General features: G+C 39.9%; 1 protein-coding gene and 1 long non-coding RNA gene across 7 annotated transcripts in view; one reads left to right on the forward strand and one right to left on the reverse strand.

Annotated features, from left to right (window-relative positions):
- GUCA1C (guanylate cyclase activator 1C) overlaps positions 1-17,582 on the reverse strand; it is a 56,181-nt gene that overhangs the window by 14,193 nt on the left and 24,406 nt on the right. For 2 of the 5 annotated variants that reach the window (XM_028726725.2, XM_028726724.2), the window contains exons 1-5: positions 5,916-6,151; positions 4,840-4,906; positions 3,327-3,385; positions 2,069-2,096; positions 483-538 (exon numbers count right to left, since the gene is read on the reverse strand). In XM_028726725.2, the coding sequence (XP_028582558.2) occupies positions 483-538; positions 2,069-2,096; positions 3,327-3,385; positions 4,840-4,906; positions 5,916-6,068 (363 nt within the window). In that variant the 5' untranslated portion in view covers positions 6,069-6,151. Of the gene's footprint in view, positions 1-482; positions 539-2,068; positions 2,097-3,326; positions 3,386-4,839; positions 4,907-5,915; positions 12,298-14,196; positions 14,285-15,979; positions 16,130-17,582 lie in introns of those variants that run through there. The other 3 variants (XM_028726723.2, XM_028726722.2, XM_028726726.2) reach the window with 2 other exon arrangements.
- Positions 6,142-16,730, forward strand: LOC114595906 (uncharacterized). Of its 2 annotated transcripts, none has more exons than XR_003706373.2 (3): positions 6,142-6,614; positions 8,261-8,432; positions 10,071-16,730. It is a non-coding gene; the product is annotated as an uncharacterized LOC114595906 (long non-coding RNA). The 2 variants fall into 2 exon arrangements; XR_003706374.2 differs by having other exon boundaries at positions 6,142-6,384.

The raw sequence follows: 17,582 nt of genomic DNA on the forward strand, positions 1-17,582 counted from the left end.
CCGGAATGGATTACGTTCGAGAACCGAGGTACCACTGTATATATTTCATAAAAATTATAAACTGTTTGATTGTACTGTTTTATTGTTGTTAGCTGCCCTTAGCCCCGCTTCAGCTGGGGAGGGCGGGATATAAATAAAATTTTTTATTATTATTATTATTATTATTATTATTATTATTATTATTATTATAAAACACTTCCAAGTGGTTTACAAAAAATACTCGCTAGACTGGTTCGAGCTATGGAACTGGCACTGTTGCATGTACCACAATCAGCATTTCTGTGTGGCAGCGCCTACACTTTGAAACTTCCTGCCTAGCAACATCAGCCAGGCACTTTCTCTGCACTCTTCCATCAGTGACTGTATTATTTCCTCAATATGCCCATGAACAGGATCCCGGAACAGACCCCATTCAAATACAACTGCAGAAAAAAGTAGATGGATAACTATTCTGGCTGACTGCCGTCATGGGTCCTACATACCCGATACTCCTCGTAGTTCTCATTTTCAGAGTCAGAGGCCAGCTGCGTCTCAATTTCTTAATTGAAAAAGAATTAATTGAAATTATAAAACTGAAGATAACAGCTTTCTCTTCAGTGACAGGTTACAATCAGTCCACATAGTCAAAGGTAGCCACTTGGCTTTCCCATCTGAGAACCCCTGCCCCACTTTACAAATTCTATGGAGAAATCTCCATTTAAACCTGGCTGTACAGCCACCTCTATTGTAGTGACTGTTCTGAATGGGGAAATGATTCATGTGATCCTGGAAATGGTTGTTTGTAGCACAAGACTCAGTTTTGCTACACAAGCGCAATGCAAATTTTTGAAATCTAGATCTTACACCTACATATATGCAACCGAGTCGAATATATATTTAAATAGTTCTCATAGGCAGTTAAATAAAATTAGGCATAATACAGGTTCCATCACACCAACACTAGAGTATACATCAAAGAAACTGCCTTCAAGTCCCATGAAGTTGATGCTTAACACAATATCCTTAGGAATTAATGAGATCTGGTAAGTGGCAGGTCTTAAAGGGAGGAAGGTCAGCTCTTCTAATGAAATGCATTGCACCCAGACACTTTTCAGAATAATAATAATAAGAAGAAGAAGAGTTTGGATTTGATATCCCGCCTTTCACTCCCTTTAAGGAGTCTCAAAGCGGCTAACATTCTCCTTTCCCTTCCTCCCCCACAACAAACACTCTGTGAGGTGAGTGGGGCTGAGAGACTTCAGAGAAGTGTGACTGGCCCAAGGTCACCCAGCAGCTGCATGTGAGACGCGAACCCGGTTCCCCAGATTACGAGACTACCGCTCTTAACCACTACACCACACTGGCTCACATAAGTACAGGCAATCCCCCCCCCCCATTTATGTGTGTTCTATTTGTGCGCAACCGCAAATGCAAGAATCACGCCAAACTGGTAAGTGATCCCAAAACATCACAAAAGGGGGAAGACCTGGGTGGGAAGGGGCGGAACAGGGTACCTGCAGGTTTTGACAGTAATTGCTTGTAATTCAAACATATTTGGGTGAGCCATAAAACACATTTAAAAAGCAATTCCATAACAACTGAAGAATTAAGCTCAAGTGACCATTTTATGAATACCTTGCAAGAATGAACAATTAGATTCTGCTTTATAACATAAAAGACTCATAAAGTCTTTCCAAGTGAAAAGCAGGCTTTTTTAAAAAAACACACAAATACATTCATATGAAGAAACAGTACACTGATAAAGCTAAACATATATCCAATAAAAATAGCCAATTTTATATGGTATTTTCCCCTTTGCAATACTTAAATTAAGATTACAGCAAGATTATCAATCTGTAGATTTAGTACAAAAAAGAACAAAATCATGTATCTTAAGCCAAATTAATCTTCTTTCATAAAAACTGTTGACTATTTGCAAGCAGTTATTTTTTAAGAGCCAACTCTAGAAAGGAATACTGTCTCAGATTTATAATTGATCTTTTTCTTTCACCATTAAGAACCGTTAAAGCTAAATCTTTACACAATTTAAACATACAAGTATTGCAGAAATTTCTAAGATTTCCCTTACCTGTGTTTTCCTGAAATGGTACAATATTCTGTAATATGAAAAGCAGGAAAATTTCAGTGCATAAAAATTATTTCTTGTACAAAAAAAGGCACCGTGCTTTCATTTTCAAAAGAATGTATTTTTTTTCTTTAAAAGATACTCCCATTCAGAAATAAGCATATTGTAAAATTGCTTATGTCTGTAACCCTTTGCCTATTGGTCTGGAAACATGAAGGATACTGATAAAGATTTTCATTTGGTTAATTACTGACAGAATCAGGGCAAGCAGGCAGCATGATATGCCAAGAATTCTAATACTTGAAATATTTTGATATGCAATTTCTACACACACTGCCAAACTCAAGCCACAGGGCAAAATAATTAGGGACAAAGATAACAGTTTTCATATTTCTTAGTTACAGTGGTTCCCAAGCTACTTTCCCCAGGGATCACTTGAAAATTGCTGAAAGACTTGGCGTACTACTTAAATATAATTCTGCTTGCTATAGCACCTGTAATGTGCTGTGCTAGATGCTGCATAATTTTTATTTTATTTTTTGCTTTATTTCTTCTATTGGATGTTAATTGTATTACAATATGAATTCCATAGAACTCAAATATGAATTCCATAGAATTCAAATTGTTAAGTGTCCTTTACACTTACACACACACACACACACACACACACACACACACTGAAAACTACTTGAATGAAGCTCATGAACCACTGGTGGTCCGTGGACAAGTTTGGAAACCCCTGTCTTAGCGCACTGAATTTGACACATCTGCACTGTATCAAGTGAATTATCTTCCTGTAAGTCTGGAAGGGTAATTAAGACAAAATGTGAGAATTTTGTTCTGAAGACGGGTATCACCAATTTAAATCACCCCACCAGCATTTCGGATTGCAGGTAAAACCACAAAAGCTGTGTTTTCATCAGTCAAATGTCTCCATTGATTCGAGCACTGTACAACAATGAAAACAAATTTCATTGAGCTAATTGGATGTGCTCATTTTGGTATCAGCTTTACCAATGGTCTGAAATTTAAGGAAAAGAGAAAACTAAATGAGAGACAGCTATATTCTCCAACTTAAGTTCATAAACCCTGAAGAGAATCTATGGCTTTTTTTTTATTCAAGTTGCCACAGAAACATTGTTTAAAAATACTGTTATAGCTATGCATCCAGTCTCCCAGAGATATTTCTAGATTTTTAATTTGTCACAATAACTTACAAAACATCAAAATACAGTCATTGCAAGTTATGCATTTACAGTACCTGAGAGCAATCTATAATTTCGGTGCTTGTCTGTTGCTCTTCTCCCCAAACCCTTGGCCCTAGAAACGATACAAAAATTTCTACAATAAATACCACATGCATAAGAATTTGTTAGAACAGACATTTGTGATAAACAGAGGAGTAATGTTAATCTTTTGCAATAAGCATAGTAAAGTCTTGTAGCACTCTGAAGACTAATTCATTCTGGCATAAGCTGTCATAGACTACAGTCCACTTCATCAAATGCATGAAGAGATATACAGTGGTACCTCAGGTTAAGAACTTAATTCATTCTGGAGGTTGGTTCTTAACCTGAAACTATTCTTAACCTGAGGTACCACTTTAGCTAATGGGGCCTCACACTGCCGCACAATTTCTGTTCTCATCCTGAAACAAAGTTCTTAACCAGAGGTACTATTTCTGGGTTAGTGGAGTCTGTAACCTGAAGCTTCTGTAATCCGAGGTACCACTGTACTGGATTGTATGTCCATATATACATGGTTGGGTAGGGGATTGTAAAAAGTAAGCTCAGAATTAAAATTCACAGAAATACAGTGATACCTAAGAGTGGTGTCAGGGAACTGCCATCGGAGCCAGAGGGAGAGGGAGGGCTCCAGAGGAATTCCGGAGAGGGAGAGAAGCAGCACATCTTCTGGGGAAGGAAATCAGCGTAGCACCAGTGGAAAAGGGGGGCAGATGGGGGAATCGGCGAGGTGGCTCAATGACTCCTCACCGGGGACCAGCGGGGAGAGCACGGGTCCTCCGCTGCCCACACCCTCCCTGCGCAGAAGGCTTCCGCGCAGGGAGACTAGGCATCAAAGAGCTTCTTTGCTGGAAGAAGTTCAAGAAATGCCCACTGACGGATTCTGCCAGCGATTGAGACAGCCACGGGCGAGTGGCTGTCCAGACAGAAAAGGTTCACTCAGGTAACCAGCCAGGTGTGGCGCCGATTTACGCACAAGCAACCCCTAGAACCATTACAAGTGGCAATCCACAAAACAGTTTCTGATGACAGATCGCTCCTGCTTTGCCACCGATTCTTTCCATCACAAAGCAACAAACCACGATTCTTAGCTTAGTATTATATCTGAACCAAATCATAATTTATTTTGCTCAGTTTGAAACAGTTTGAAGCCACGGTTTCTTATTGGCTTCAGGTAGTCATTTTGTTTGCAGTGAAATAAACCCCAATTTTGAAACAATGCTAGGCAAAGATTGTGGCTATCTCACTTGTGCTAGGGGAAAAGCAAAATAACAGCAATTTGTTTATTCATAGTAAACAGTTAACCATGACTTATGGCGTGCAAGCCCTATCACTGTTATGTATAGTCACACTGTTACAACAAACGTCAATGTTTCCAATCAGTCTTTGATTCAATAAAGTGTGATACATTTTCATCAGACTTTGTAAATTGCACTACAGACACAGCATCCACACAGGTTTCAAAAAGTCTCTATACTATGTTTTTATAAAGGCAAACTAGAATATAGTAATCAATAAAAGCGATCTTACCTTCAGGTGTATCATAAGTCAATGATCTGATAGAAATGACCATATCATCATCAAAGGGGAAGTTGTACTGGATTAAAATAAACACACACCATTTTTAAGACTACAGTGCTAGAGATTATAATAAAAGCTTTTTTGGGGGTAAAATTCATACATTACTAAACCTCCATTCAAGCCTCTAACTAGTCTACTTGCAAGTTAACTCACTCCTATCTAGTTGGAAGTACACAGGGCCCAACTACATGTTACATGACACATCTGTGATGGAACATCATCATCATTATTATTAGAATTTATATACCGCCCTATACCTGGGGGTCTCAGGGGAATTCACAGAATAAAATCAAGATATAGAAGCATAACATACACGATAAAAATAAAAACAACCCCCACCCCTAATCCAACATTTTGATTTTTACATTAAGGCAGTGTGTCCAAATTTGGCTGAAACAGACAGACAGGGCCGGATTTAAGTTTGATGAGATTTAGGTTGTTGCTGTTTTTGGTGTTGAATATATGCTATATGGTAATTTATGGACCTAATAGGTATCTAAAGCCATTTGCACATAACAAATAGGAGCCCACACAACACAAAAAACTATTGCTGTATGTAGGTTTTATTTTATTTGTTTTTTTATCTTATATTTTGTACATCCAGGTTTTTTATCTTATATTTTTGTACATCCAGGTTTTTTTTTTTCCTTTACATTTTTTTGGACGCCCCCAAAAGAGTGGGGCCCTAAGCTATAGCTTGTCTGAGACAGGCAAAAGCCAGCCCTTAAGAATCCAAGGAACCCTGCTGGAAGGAAGGAAGGAAGGAAGGAAGGAAGGAAGGAAGGAAGGGAGAGGGACTGAAATTTGACATTTCAATTGCATTTATTAATTATCTCCCCTCCCCATGACGTCACACAGCGGGTATTTCGAACGTTTCCCCACGTAGATTCCGTGGAAAAGGGGGGAGGAACAGGCCCAGGAGCCCTGAGCAGATCCCGCCCGGGGCCTCTGCCCTCCGGAAAAGGCCTGCGACCCTCGCCCCGTCCAGCTCGCCGAAGCCGCCCCTGGAGCCGCGTCGAGCTCACCTTTTCCACCACGCTGCTCATGGCGGAGGCGAAGCGGAGGGTGCTTCTCCTCAGGCGGCGCTCCATGGCTGTGCTGCCGCCGCCTCCCGGCCCTCCTCTTCGCCGGCGATCCGAGGCCTCGCTCTCCATCCCTCCCCCCCTCGCTCTCCCCATCTCGGCCGTCGCCTTGGCCCGTTCTGTGCGGCCCAAGGCCGAGGATTGGTCGCTTCCAGGTTGGGCAACTCCTTCAACCCGATTCAAATCCGCCGCTGCGCTAGTCCCGCGAGAGTTGGTAGTTGTTCGCCAATCGGGAGAGCCCCGAGGAGCAGTTCTGTTTTGATTGGCTGGCTGCCGCCGCCCCACCCCTGATCCCGCCTCCCTCTCTCTAGCTGAAACTCTCTGCCCTCAGCAAGCTCTTTGTTGAGCGCGAAAGTCAAACGAGCAGTAGAGCTTTGGGAATGGCACGGGCCAGCGTAGCGACGCAAACTGCGTAAGCGTGAGAATGGGAGAAGCAGAAGGGTTTTTGTTGTTAAGGGAGGTGTAAGGAGACGCCAAATGGGTAGTGGATTAGTTTTGCCCGTTCGAAGTTAGCTGTTTCTACGGTCTATATACCTAAAGGTCGATATGAGTTTTGTGGCACTTTGGAAGCTCACACATTTATTGTGGCATAAACTCTGCCGGATTGGAATTGCTCGTATCATCATTCAGTGCAAGGCAATGGTAGTTTGCTTTCATAAAGCTTTTGAAAAATGCCAACTGCTGATTATATCAGGGAATGACTGTTGCAGATTTTTTTTTTTGAGTCTGTTATTTGGATAAGTCTTCTCATTGTGTTGGATTCGCGTTTAATTATTTTGTTCTGTTTAATAGGGTTTTTTTGTTACCTGATCTGCAGATTCAAAAGTATTTTACGGTTGTTTTAATTAATAAAGAATGGAAAAGAATTGAGCAAGCTTTTGAGTTCATCATGAACGTTGATCAAGCTGGGTGTTAAGTTTAAGCATAAAAGCGGAAACAAAAGGTGGGGGGATGTTACGTGGTGAGTTTAAATCTGCAGATTATCATATTCCGATGACAGGAGGTAGGAGGTGTCACATCGACTTCCTTAGATTAGATTATGCTTGTTGCAAAATGTTTTCGAATTGCCTCAAATGTCATCGGGGATGGAGAAGCATGTTTAACTCTCCATATGGTGCAACATGAAATCAGAGTGGCTGAACAGTCTTTAACAGTCTTTTATTGTTAAATTTAGTGCCTGAACTGGAACTGAAATGAAGAATTTGAAAACACCAAGGAACCTGAACTAGAGCCAAAATAAATTTTTGTATGTTTCTACTGCTTAATTTACTGGAGTATAGTTTTTAGCTGAGAAACAATGTGTTTCCCCTAAATCCTTTGTTTCATGTCAAAAAGGCAGAGCTCTTTTTGCATAATGTGTCAAAGGGACAAACAACTCAGGCACCAGTAATAAGAAAACCGTAGTGTCTATAGAGTTTATCACAGTTGTTAAATTATTTCAAAATACTATTGGTCTCTTTGAAGTGTTACTAGAAAGTCAATATGTAGAACAAGATTAGTGTACAATTTTACTATTATTATTTACATATATCAGTTGTCTTTAAACCTAGTCCTCTGGGTGATGTACAGCAAAAAATGAAAACACAAATCAAATAATGCAGTAAATATCAAATCAGATAAAATGCAACATCAGCACAAAATATGTAGGTACATAAAAAGGGCCAAAATAATCCCACAGGGTTAAAATAGCATGTGCAAATGCTGTCAGAGCAGAGAATAAAATCATACAATAATCGATAACAACCTAAGATAATATTTTTTATCTCCATGGCTTGTTAATCCTTCCCATTTGCTTTGTTCTTTTTTCAGCCTTATATTTTCAAGCCCACATTTCCATGCTGGCCACAAAGGAGGACAAGCATGGAAAATGCAGGCTGGTAAAAATGAAATACAAAAGCAGGCCTTAAAAGGACAGATGGAACAATCCCTCAGTCCTCAGCCACCTGCCACATTTCTACACTGGCCATAGAGGAAGGTGTTTCCCATCATCTACAGCTACCATAGAAACCAAAGATGGAGTGATTCATCCCTCCTTCACCAGCCCACTCACTATCCCAATTGCCTATGGCGGTTGAGAAAGCTATTAAATACAAGACTGCTTTCTTCTCAAGTTATAACTTTTTGGTTATTACCCAGAAAAAGAAGTTGCCTCTTCCAGAGACTTTGCAGAACATCATCAACTCTTAAATCGTTTGAAATAGTTTTATGTAAAATGTGAGTCTTTGACGGATGTAATTAATTGCTATTTGAAAACATGGGTTTTTTTCTTTTTCTGTGGTTTTCTTTAGCAAATGATGCCATTAAATGTGAAGAGCATGGGATTGGATCTGTGCAGATTGTTAAGAGATGTGTGGTTATGGAAATGAGGAGAAAAGGAGTGCCCATTCATTGGTGATGTTGGCTGATCTGCAGGAACCCATCCTACATTAAGGCTGCAATCCTATACACCTTTACATGAGAGTAAGTCCAATGGAACTTTATGAAACCTGAGCAAGACATGCATAGGATTGCTTGGTTAATCTATGTACTTTTTCATCCAGTGTTGATATTCCTCTCCCTTTCCCCTTCTGCACTTGTAATTGACAATTAAGATAACTTAACTGGCACCCTCAATTATTAAAACATCATATAGAGTATAATAAGCTCATTTCTCACTCAGTTATGCTTATAACCACAATGAAACATAAGGATGTATGAAACAAAAATGCCACCCTTCTCACCTGTTTCAGTTGCTCCAAACATAAAATAGTGACATAAAAATATAAAAAATATAAAAACAAAGTATATACTTTGAGAGCAATGCTATGAAGCGACAGATTTGCTCAATGAAGTCTTCTAATAAGTGTTTCTCAGCCCTTTCACAATTAAATCCTATACATATCTACTTGGAAGTAAGCCCTATTGAGTTCAATTTACTCCCAGATAAGAATGTATAGAACTGGGGTGATAGCCCACTATTAATCTACATATGGAGCTTGCAATCTGGAAAATGACTACTTGGTAAAAAATGAAGTCTCAGAGTTTGGACTGAGGCTTTTCATGACCTGAGTTATGCCTGTGCATTGAAAACAGCTATGGTGTTATCTGCACCTGCACTGAAAATCATACTCCTTCAGAGGGGGAGAAATTTTCCTGTTTTAGCTTACTAGACTATAAAAGCAAATATAGAAAATGACTTGCCTGACACACAATGGATTAGAATGGGTGTGTCCTCAGGGGAGCATCTTCATTTATTCTGTTATATTTTCAGCAACACTTTTTACATTATTATTATTATTAAACTAGGTTTTTTAGGATGTTTAATTCTGACTGATGGGATTATCAGTTTTTCCAGTGTCTCCTCTGCCTCTTGTGATCTTATTCTGATATTTATATATCAATATACCTGAAGGAGCGTCTCCACCCCATTGTTCAGCCCGGACACTGAGATCCAGCGCCGAGGGCCTTCTGGAGGTTCCCTCATTGCGAGAAGTGAGGCTACAGGGAACCAGACAGAGGGCCTTCTTGGTAGTGGTGCCTGCTCTGTGAAACGCCCTCCCATCAGATGTCAAGGAAATAAACAATTATCTTACTTTTTAAAAGATATCTCAAGGCAGCCCTGTTTAGAGGAAGTTTTTAATGTCTGATGTTTTATCCTGTTTTTAATATTCTGTTGGGAGCTGCCCAGAGTGGCTGGGGAAACTCAGCCAGATGGGTGGGGTATAAATAAAAAATTATTATTATTATTATTATTATTATTATTATTCAGGGGAATACAGTTTCTGTTTATTTAATCCTTCCTTTCTACATTGAGTTTGTCCTTCAGTTATTAAAAAATACTGAGACAGACCATAATATATTACTGTACCTATGTTGAAGAAGTTGAAGTTCCCATTCATTATTGCAGGTTTTTTAGAGGGTGGGTGGAAATAATAAAATAATCTAAATGCCAAAGCTATAATGTCAACTCTGCTTATAATACCAAGTGATACATTGCATAGTTTGGCTGTCTGCTATATTGATCAAACTACTGGTAAAATAATTACAGATGATGTGGTGCATTTCATGTGCACCTATCCACAGAGGCTAAGCAAAACTGAAAACATTTTCATTTCTCAGGTTTGATCACCTTTTGGGGGAAATTGCTTGCCCAGCCTTGTTCACCATTCACTTGCAACAGAATTCAAGCACTTACGAGGATTCACAGGAAAGTTTCAATAAGGGATACCTGAGGAAATAGATGCTGGGCCTCCGCAATATTTTGATTAAGTGGTACGCCCTTAGGGCTGGTCTTGCCCAAATTTGAAGTGAATCCCCTATTGTTTCTTGTTTCATGCCACTCTATATTTTTCATTACCCTGACAATACTTCACATTATTATGATGCCATTATTTAGTATGTTTCCCCCCCTCAAAGCTCAATATAGCTTCGTGTCTGTGCTTATTTTCCTACACGTCAAAAAACCTGCAGATGAAGGTGAGGCTGACCAGCTTTAGGCATCCCTTTCTCTTTGAAGCATGGCCAGCGGAACATGTTCCTTCAGCATGTTAAATAAAACTAGGCCTCCAGTTTCCTGCCAAAACACTATGGAAGTAAATCAAGACCAACCCAGTATATTTTCTTTACACCTCATTACTATTTCCCTAAGTATTTTCTGGGATGAGCATTAACTTGAAGCAAGCCTGGTTTATAATCCTGTAAAATCTGAAATCACACACATTGGGACTTTTGGATACATAAAGAAATATTCAAATTAATTTGAATAAACGGAGAGGTTTTGCTATCATCCCTGCTGTCAGCACTGCAAAACCCTCAGCTTATGCCTAAACTTCAGGCTGCAGTGGTTCCTGCTGGGCTGTGTGGGTGACGTGCACTGGCATGAGTTCTATGCACGTTCCACAACTAAAGAGTGACATCGAGCTCCCTACATGGGGTGGTAAATCTCTGTTGTAGCACTAGGAAGCTAGAATGAAGAAACAAGCTAAGTCACATCAAGCAATTGGGTTGGAAGCCAGGATGCAGTGTGACAGGAGAAAAACAACCCATAATCAAACATCGCAAGCACAAATTTGAAGGGGAGGTGGGAGTTTAGAATAGTAGTTAAGGTCAGCAGACGCCAATGAACTGAGATAGGACCGAGATGGGAGGTCTTCCAAACTGAGAAAGTGGTCCACAAGGCATATTTTGACATTTCCAAAGGTGACTTTGAGGCAGGTGAAACCCATTTAGTACTCTCATATAAGAACAGGGGATGTTGTAAGCAAAGCAACTCCTCCTTATGTATACATCCCTCCCGGAGTGATCAACTGTTTTCCATTTATTATTAAGAGTATTAAGCTTGTGTATTTTTAAAAATAAACTGTAGGGGGTGGGGATTGTGTGAACTGGCTTTCCGTTGAATCAAATAGGCATAAATTCTCTTTTAAAGTCATGGAATTAATCTTAGATCACTGAAGCCAGTGTTTTTGAAGCTTTGAAGTTTTAATTATTTCCCTGAAACGGTGTCACTCCATGACAAATGTAAAGCTTCTCTAAAAAGGTTAATCCTTTTTTTCTAACTGCATCATAAAGGGAAAAGGAAAAGAAAAAGGCAAAACAGTTGAAACATCAAAGCCCTAAGTCACATTAACTTACAGATGTAATAATAATACCAAAGTGGTAAGCAGCTTCCATAAGTGGATATTTATCTTTGGAGTCATAAGCTGATTGAGGTGTTTCCCAGATAATCCATTCCTATTTTAAGCACTGATTAGTGCAAATGTTAAGTTAATGCAAACCATGCTTCATCCTTAATTGATCTAGAAGGAAGCCAATCCTATCTAGTGGTTTATCACCACATTGTAAATTTCAAGTTAAACAACCAGTACTTAAAAGGAGCAATTTATCAGCACAGGATCTTCTGGAAGTGTCCGGTTTTTCTTCTTCCTCTGTATAGTTCTGCTTTGCTAATTCCCCCATTACAAGCAATGAGAGACTGTGTCTGTTTTTGCTGCACTAAATAGCTTTTGTGATGCATGTAGACAAATGTTGTGCTCTCACAGTGGCTGCCACATCCACTGGGAAGGAGAAACGGGGAAAATAGATGGCAGATGGAGCTGAAGTGACAATTCCTCCTGGAGCTTCTTATATCCTGAACAGCGGATGGGAAATGTAAAAGTCAGTGCTGAAATTTAATAGGTTCCTTGTCACAAGTCCCATTTATGTTATGAAAAGTCTCAGACGCTGTGTCTTCGCCCACTTTGTATAATTTTCAGTACATTGGAAAGGTCAAAGCTCTTTGAAATCATTTCCAGGAGATTTTCATCGCTTTCCACTCCGCTGATGAACTCTTCTAAACTCAATTCCCCTAGAATAAAAAAACCCCCATAAGTGCTTAGGAATATACATAGGTAATTATAGATCATAAGAACTATTTCAAAATACCATACCTTTTAACCCCTAAGCTCTTCAGTGGAGCAGTAACTCTCAAATTTAGGGAAAATATTATTAAACACCACTGGAACATTTTTAAGCTCTCATAGGACTTGGCAAAGACAATGCATGAGTTGAAGGGCCTGCACCGCATAATGAAACTGGTCAAGACTAGCATATCCCAGTTGTTTTTTTAAAAATGCTATTATGTTGTTGGAGATGCTTATCAGTTCAAATCTAGGAACCAAAGTTTAGTCAAGCTAAGCTGTTTAATAGAATTCTCACTTGTCTTCCAAATCTCCTGGCTTCTTTTGGGGAATCTATGATGTTCTCCTTGATTTGGCTTACCTCCCCATCGTAACATATTAAACAGACTCGGGTCATCTTAATTCTGTTTTTGTTTTGACGATTTATGTACCGCTTAATTAGAATTGCATTTAAGCTGCTGTTCAGCAAATGATTTATAAAGAAATTACATCTAGTACCACATTAACACTCTTGGTTTAAGATAAGCTCACTTAATAGCCTTGCTGCCCATAAAAGTCAATAAGAGAAATGGCTGATTTTAAATTTCAGATATTTCTTATATTAGAGTCTGGAATTGGTTAAATAAATTGATTAAACGACTTGCATAAAAAGCCCATTGTCTATATTGCATTGTATACCTTTTAATAATAAAAGTTTTTTAAAAGTAGATATGTTAAATAAAACAATAACATGCTTTTACTCCAGCGGTAATCACCAGCTGGAGCTACTACAAGAATAAATGACAATATCAAAATCCATTTGCACTGCATTGCCATGTAGTATTTTAAAATCCCCCTTAATGCATGTTGTTTTTACTAAAGCCACTTCATCAGATGCTCCTTTTGCTTTGTACAGTCCAGGTGATTTGGTAGAGCATTTAATGCATTTCTGAATCCTGCGCTGCACATGCAGAGATAAGGTGGAACGGAAAGAACTAGTATGATGTAGCAGGCAAAGCGTCAGACTTGGCTTAGATCCAAAGCAGACATGAAACATCTACACACACCATATATTTAAAGCAAATGGCTTCCCCAAAGAATCATGGGTGTTGGGGATTGCAGCTCTGGAAAGGGTGAACTACAGTTTCCAGGCTTATTTGGAAGAAGCCATCTGCTTTAAATGTATGGTGTGGAGAAAAACATGGGAGGTATTTGGAAATCCGGAACAGAAAAATAAGCAGAGAGGAAAAGAGGAAGCAGCCTGCCTCCTGCATCTAAATCCCTGCCTTCCTCAAAGTGCTTTGGTTGAAAAAATAATTGAAAGGCAAAAGAAAGACCCATGTAATTGTATTTCTCCATTAGTTTGGGCCTCAGCTATAAAGTTCCCCAGACGGCCTTTCTAAAGTACCTCTAAAGTGAGGCTAAAAGGGGGTTTCCCATGTATTCCAGCCCATGTTCATTGGAGGAAAGATGGGTTAGAAATGTGTAAAAAGTCTAGAATAGACCTGCAACACTTTCCCCCAAATCATGCCTGACATACATAAAGTGTGGGGCAGGTAAAGGCATTGCTGACATGGGCAGCACTAGGAAATCCCACATCGAGAACTGATGTGATGGGGCTGATTCTCAACACCTGCAGGCTGATTGGCCCTGTGAGCAAGTCCTGTTGGAGTCTCATGTTTTTCCTTGCTGACCAGCAAAGAAAAAATGTAAGTTTGAAGCCATGGTATGAATCCATACCACACCTGCTGAGAGCAAGTCCCTTTGAAGTGGTCAGCTGCTGTCGTCATGATGCCAAGTGATTGACAGGTTGGCTGCCCAACCAACTGTCAAACTGGACCCACACTTGAAAACTTTTATAATCTTACCGTCATTGTTAACGTCTATCTTCTGGAATACCATGTTTGTGAATTCTTCTGGAGTCAATTCTTGGTTGCCATTGATAGCTTGAATGGCCTGAAGGGATGGAAAAAATGCAAACATGTCAGCAGGTCATAATGCGAATTTAATTTATGGCTGCTGGTTCGCTCAGCATCTGAGGCAGGGTGGGTGGCAGGAGCAGGCATAATCTCCAGGAAATCTTCAGTAATGAGGATTGTAAATTAAATTAATATAACAGAACCTAAAGGATTATAGATCCAATTAGCATATCATTGAAGATCCTGTCAGGACACGTGATTATTCTTAAACCCAGCTACATTTTTATCCTGCCCTGGAGAATCTGTTTTTTCAGAATATTCCATGTCATTTAAAGTAAAGATTATTGTATATGTATGTACATGGTGTGGAAGCTTAAGCAACTTTTCTCATCATATACATACATACATACATACGTACAGTGCTTTTTTCTAAAAAAAATGTTTAGGGGTACTCTCATTTTCCTACACATATTGAAATATTGCCCCTCAATGAGGCCTGACTTCGATTCACAAAATGTTTAGGGGTATGCGTACCCCTGCGTCCCCCCAGAAATAAGCACTGCATATGTACACCCACCCACCCACAAACTTAATCCTTAACATCATAAAAATGTATAGGTATTTTTCACATTGCACAGGAAAACAGGCTTTACGCTACTAGCCATACTGACTATTATCTATCTTCGCTACTGTTGTGCTCATCGGTGTTAGAAACTGAGATATGAAAGCTAGGAGCTAAATGGCACCTTAAACCTAGGTTATGGGGGCAATAACGGAATGTCTAGGTACGCTTTTTTATAAGAAGAATACAAAGCTGAACATGAGTGAACAGCAGCTAAAGTATTATGTTCATTTTTCACATGGTCTAGTCCTTGCCCTGCCCACCCCCCTAATATTCCTAAGAGGGTCTCTTCTCCAGTCTTCAGAGAGTAGCTGGAAGTGGGGAAGCAGAAAAAAGGCCCTCCTTTCCTTCCCCTCAGCAGTTTTATTCTGAAATCTTAGGCGCAGTACTGCGCCCAGAGCTCAGAAACTGCTCTCACTAATGAAATTCCCTGTTGCAAAATGCCCCTGGAACAATGGGAGTTTCAAACATGGCTGCTCTTGTCCAGCTCATGTGGTCGGCCACTGTGAGAACAGGATGCTGAACAAGATGAGTCATTGGCTTGATCCAGCGGCTCATTTTAGGCTCTAATCTTGATCTACTTGTCAGAATTTATGGAAGGGAAAAGTGGAAGGGAGCTCTTTTTTCAACTTAATGTACTTTCTTATGACATTTTCACAATGCCCCAGTTCTGGCTGGGGCTGATGGGAGTTGTAGGCTCAAGGTTGGGGAAGGCTGATACAGAGCCATGCTAGGGAAGGGACATTGTGGGAAACTAAATCCAACCACATGGAGCTGCTGAGAGTGCCAGTTCAGAACCTTTGTTCAGAGGCGCCTAGTGTGGGTATCAGCAGTGGGCCCTGACAGCTACCCAAGGATGCCTGGTGCTGGCACCAGCCTTGTGTAATTCCCTCTCTTTCACCACATTGGGGACAAGGAGATTTCATTGCAGGCCCATGTTCCCCTTTCCCATTGATTTCTGGAACAAAAGAGAAGCCGCAAGTGACCGTCTAGCCAGATAATGACTGAAACAGGCAGTGAACTACAGCCAAAACATCAATAGGTTTAAATAATTGATTTCCCATAAAACGCTTCATGGCAAATATATGCTAACATATACCATTCCCTTACCGTGAATATGCTTAAGAGTTCTCTTTTGTCAATAGTTCCATTCCCATCAGCGTCATAGAGTTTAAAATACCATTTCAATTTTTGGTCAATTTTTCCTCGTATAACCAGATTTATTGCAGCTATAAATTCCAAGAAGTCGATAAACCCATCCTAAAGAAGGAAAGATAGATAAGTTTGTAGCATGTATAGCCCTTAATTTATTCTGGCAATAATATTAATAAGGGGCTGGTCTGCTGCAAAGAGAATGCAAGCTTAACTGAAAGCATCTTACACTGAAATCCCCCCCAGGGCATTCAAAAAATGTGAATATATCAGTTCATACAAAAGCAATACAGAAAAGCTTTAACACATAAGGGCATGTCCTAACTGATGACATTAAGATACTCTCTTTTCCTCTTCAGTGATTATTTCTTGTATAAATGATCAACCTTTTGTTCTTGGAGACTTCATAGGCAATTGGTTTTTCACACAAGAAATGCACTATTGGTACTCATTTGTTGTTGGGAGTCGGATAGCTGGCATTTCTACTGCAGGGATACTGCATTTTCTAAACAATCACACTGCAATATTTTGTCCCCAAGAAATAACATTTATTTTCGAGGAAAAAACAGTTGTTACTATTGCCATCGTCATGTCAAATGTAGTTGCTGATGGCATTGTCGATGAGCCATGCTATTTTCTGCTTCTTCCCCATGGTTGCAATATTTTGTGACTTAAAAATAATAATAATAATAAAGTTATATGATGGCAATTTATTTGCATTGATTTTTTTTATTTGATAAAGGATGATTTCTCTCTGTGTACTACTGCCTCAGAGTGTCCATAGAGTCTGAAAAAGAAAAAACGATGAACCGCAGAAATGCCACTGCGTGGAGTAGAGCTGTCCATTGCAAAAATGGCAGCCCTGTGTCAAGTCCCTTAGCCTGTGTCCTGATGTCACCAGCCAGTGTTTCTTCACCTTGCTATGCAGAGGTTGGGAGCACACATATCTTAATAGGTGTGGCTGTGTATCACAAGGCCTCATGTCAAGCCTTGGCCCCATCCATGTGTTTGGTGCACATGAGAAAGGGAACTACATGCTTTTATGTTTGGTGCACGTAGAGATCTCCTACGTGGAGAAGGGATCATGGCTCAGTCAGGATCTATGTGTGTACATCATGCTTTCCAGAGAATCCAGACACACAGATGGCAAGGGGGCATCACCATTGAATGCATTGGTAGTGAGGGCAAGACTACCCCACATATCTTTATCACACACATGCACACACACATGCATTCTTTGAATGCACAGTGGGCAATATGAATGGAACACAGGAAGGTGCCTTATACCAAATCAGACCATTGGTACATCTTGCTCAGGATTGCCTAGCAGCTCTCCAGAGTTTCAGACAGAGAATCTCCTCGCCCTACCCTTCTTTAATACCAGCTGAGTCGCATCCCAATGCTTGAAACAGTTACATCATCATGCAAAAAGAAACAGCATTTTTAAGATGGCTGAAAGTGAGTAAATGCCAAAACATCTGTTTTGTGTGGACTGGGTATCTCACACATGTCTTTGAGCAGCATGTTCCACAAAGAATAAAAGGCAGATGGGGCCAGCAGG

Source organism: Podarcis muralis, chromosome 4, assembly GCF_964188315.1.
Source record: "Podarcis muralis chromosome 4, rPodMur119.hap1.1, whole genome shotgun sequence".
NCBI classification, from domain to species: Eukaryota; Metazoa; Chordata; class Lepidosauria; order Squamata; family Lacertidae; genus Podarcis; species Podarcis muralis.